The sequence below is a fragment of the Lolium rigidum genome, chromosome 5 (assembly GCF_022539505.1).
Source record: "Lolium rigidum isolate FL_2022 chromosome 5, APGP_CSIRO_Lrig_0.1, whole genome shotgun sequence".
In the NCBI taxonomy this organism is placed as follows: Eukaryota; Viridiplantae; Streptophyta; class Magnoliopsida; order Poales; family Poaceae; genus Lolium; species Lolium rigidum.
The window spans coordinates 249,948,754-249,951,292 of NC_061512.1; the positions used below are offsets into that span (position 1 = coordinate 249,948,754).

General features: G+C 52.3%; 1 protein-coding gene across 1 annotated transcript; it reads right to left on the reverse strand.

Annotated features, from left to right (window-relative positions):
- Positions 1 to 1,459: 1,459 nt before the first annotated feature.
- Positions 1,460 to 2,189, reverse strand: LOC124654417 (dehydration-responsive element-binding protein 1H-like). Its single transcript, XM_047193421.1, has one exon. The coding sequence runs from the start codon at positions 2,187 to 2,189 to the stop codon at positions 1,497 to 1,499; it is 693 nt and encodes a 230-aa protein (XP_047049377.1). The 3' UTR covers positions 1,460 to 1,496.
- Between the last annotated feature and the right edge of the window lie 350 nt (positions 2,190 to 2,539).

The window sequence follows — 2,539 nt, forward strand, 5'->3', positions numbered from 1 at the left end:
CACCACGCCGTCGTCTTGTCGGATTCAAGAGGAGCTACTACTTCCGCTGCCCGCTGGAACGGGGAGGTGGACGTCGTCTTCATCAACAACCAAACGTGTGACCGAGTACGGAGGTGCTGCCCGTTCTTGGCGCCGTGATCAAGATCTTCTACGCGCTTTTGCAAGCGGCAAGTGATCGTCTACCGCAGCAACAAGAGCCTCATCTTGTAGGTTTTGGAATCTCTTCAAGGGTGAGACTCGATAATCCCCTCGTTGCTACCGTCTTTTAGATTGCATCTTGGCTTGGATTGCGTGTTCGCGGTAGGAAAATTTTTGTTTTCTATGCTACGTTATCCTACAGAAGAAACATAGTAGGCATGGGGGCAATTTTTTGCCACTTTGTGGTTTCTATTTTGGGTAGAGATAATACTCTGTCCGTTTCAATGAATAAATTTTATATTATTTTTTAAAATCAAATCGTTAAATACAAAGTCAATAACATCATCAAATATATTTTCATGCGATCTCTATAGAATATCATATTATTGGTGAATTTCTATAAAAGTTTAATCAAACTTTGCTTGGCCAGTCTATGATATGGTTAGGTTCTAGGACCTGAAGATGTCCTTCAGTTGCTAGAACTTGATCGCTCTGTAACCCCCACCTGTTCAATATAGTTTCAGGTTACCCGCAAAAAAAAACTTTGCTTGGCTTGATTTTTTTTAAATAAGGCTTATTTATTGAAACAAAGATACTACCACAATGAGTATTGCTTGGAGTATTCGTAGAGAACTGCTGAGAATGACATCCGAAACACGAACGTCACTGTTGGTTGAGAACCTGTGAAACTGATAGGTTTGGACGGCTTGCAAATAAGTGATAACAAATCCGTCATGAAGACGGAAGAACGTGTCATGGAAGACCAAGCGCTGGCGCAAGATCATTAGCCCAAATAACATCTAGGCTTGCCCTGTTGGCCATAGAAATAGGAATATAGGTTTCAGGAAGGAGCCACCAAAGAGCGAGACACCATACACGTCCGAGTCAGATCGCCTCGTCAGCTCGCGTGGCTAGCAGGACTTTGAGGAAACCGGGAAAATACTCCCGGATTCGGTAGCTTCAACCAGCTGACCAGCTGGATGGGTTCTTCTAGGCCACATCTTGTTGATTAGCGTGCTTGGACCTCATCTGTCTGACTATATCCAGCTTACCAGTTATAGTCACCATACATGAAGTGTTTAGTACCCTTTTCTGGAACTAGTCTTTTTGCAATCTTTCTGAGCTCTGAAACCGTTGACCTTCAGCCAACAGGCAGCAGCAGTGTCTTTTTCACTCATGTTTCTTTATCTTGTTCCTCTTCCTCTCAGTGGCATAGAAATGAGTTTGCCAGATGTGTCCCTAGGATTTTGTGAGCTTAATCAAATGGGTTACTCAAATTTTAATTTGCTGAGCGGGAGCAGAGCAGGTTGAGTTCGTTCGAGAGATATTCTGTCAAAACAGGGTCGGGTGTTTCAGTTTCAGTAGTGGCTCCAGAGCGCGGCGTAATCAGCTCCGCCGTCCCAGCACGCCTCGGTGGATTCGTGCGGCGGCGGGTCCAGTAGCATCCCCTCCGCGAAGTCCGCGTAGTACGAGCCCAAGTCCATCTCCCCGGACATGTCCAGCTCGAAGTCGTACATGTCGCTGCCCAGCACTGCCGCCGCTGGCATCTCGAACAGTTCATCCAGTGCAGAAGGCAGCGACGTCGCCGACGAGCCGGCGTTGTCCGCAGACGACGGCGCGGACGCGCTGGAGGTGTCGATCTCGTCCGCAGCGCAATAGGCGACCTCCCGGCGCTGGAAGTCCGCGACGGCGGCGAGTGCCGCGCTCCGGACGGCCGCGAGGTTGGCGAGCCCGGACGGGACGGCGAGCAGCCGGGCGGAGTCGGCGAAGTTGAGGCACAGTGCGGAGCCTCCTCCCAGCGCGAGCATGGCGGCGTCGTGCCCGCGCGCGGCAGCCTCGGCGGTGACGTAGGTCCCGAGCCAGAGCCGCTCGCCGCGCTTGCCGGGGACGCGCACCTCGCACACCCACCGCCCGGCGCTGCCCCTGCGCCGCACGCCGCGGTACACCGGGTGCCGCGTCTCCTTGAACTTGGTGCGCCCCGCCGGGCGCTTCTGGTGCGAAGACGGCGAGGAAGGGGAGCTCCATTGCTCGGCGCCGCCCGTGCCGTCCATTGGAAGTCTGGAACAGAGTGTGGTGGCAGGCTAGATTGTCGAGCTCGAGCTCGGAGTGGCGGGTAACTCAGTCTGCTGTGTGGAGGGCAGTCTTATATAGTTTGTGCGTGACGCGTTCAAAATCTACGTGGGGTCGGGTGCCGACTGCCACGTTGGAACGGAACAGCCGGTGCCAAGCTGCCGCGTGGCGTTCAAAAAGGCAGCTTCGCGCTCAAGAGTTAACGAGTGGTGGTGATTGACTAATCGGGCTCCACTCAGCCCATTGGAGGCCCAAACAGTTGGATGTACTGTATTATGTATCTTAACCGCGTTATTTCTTTGTAAAATATATTTGGAGGGCTCCGCTCGTT

Coding starts and splice junctions, on each gene's coding strand:
- LOC124654417 (XM_047193421.1), bottom strand. CDS start 2,189: ATGGACGGCACGGGCGGCGCCGAGCAATGGAGCTCCCCTTCCTCGCCG.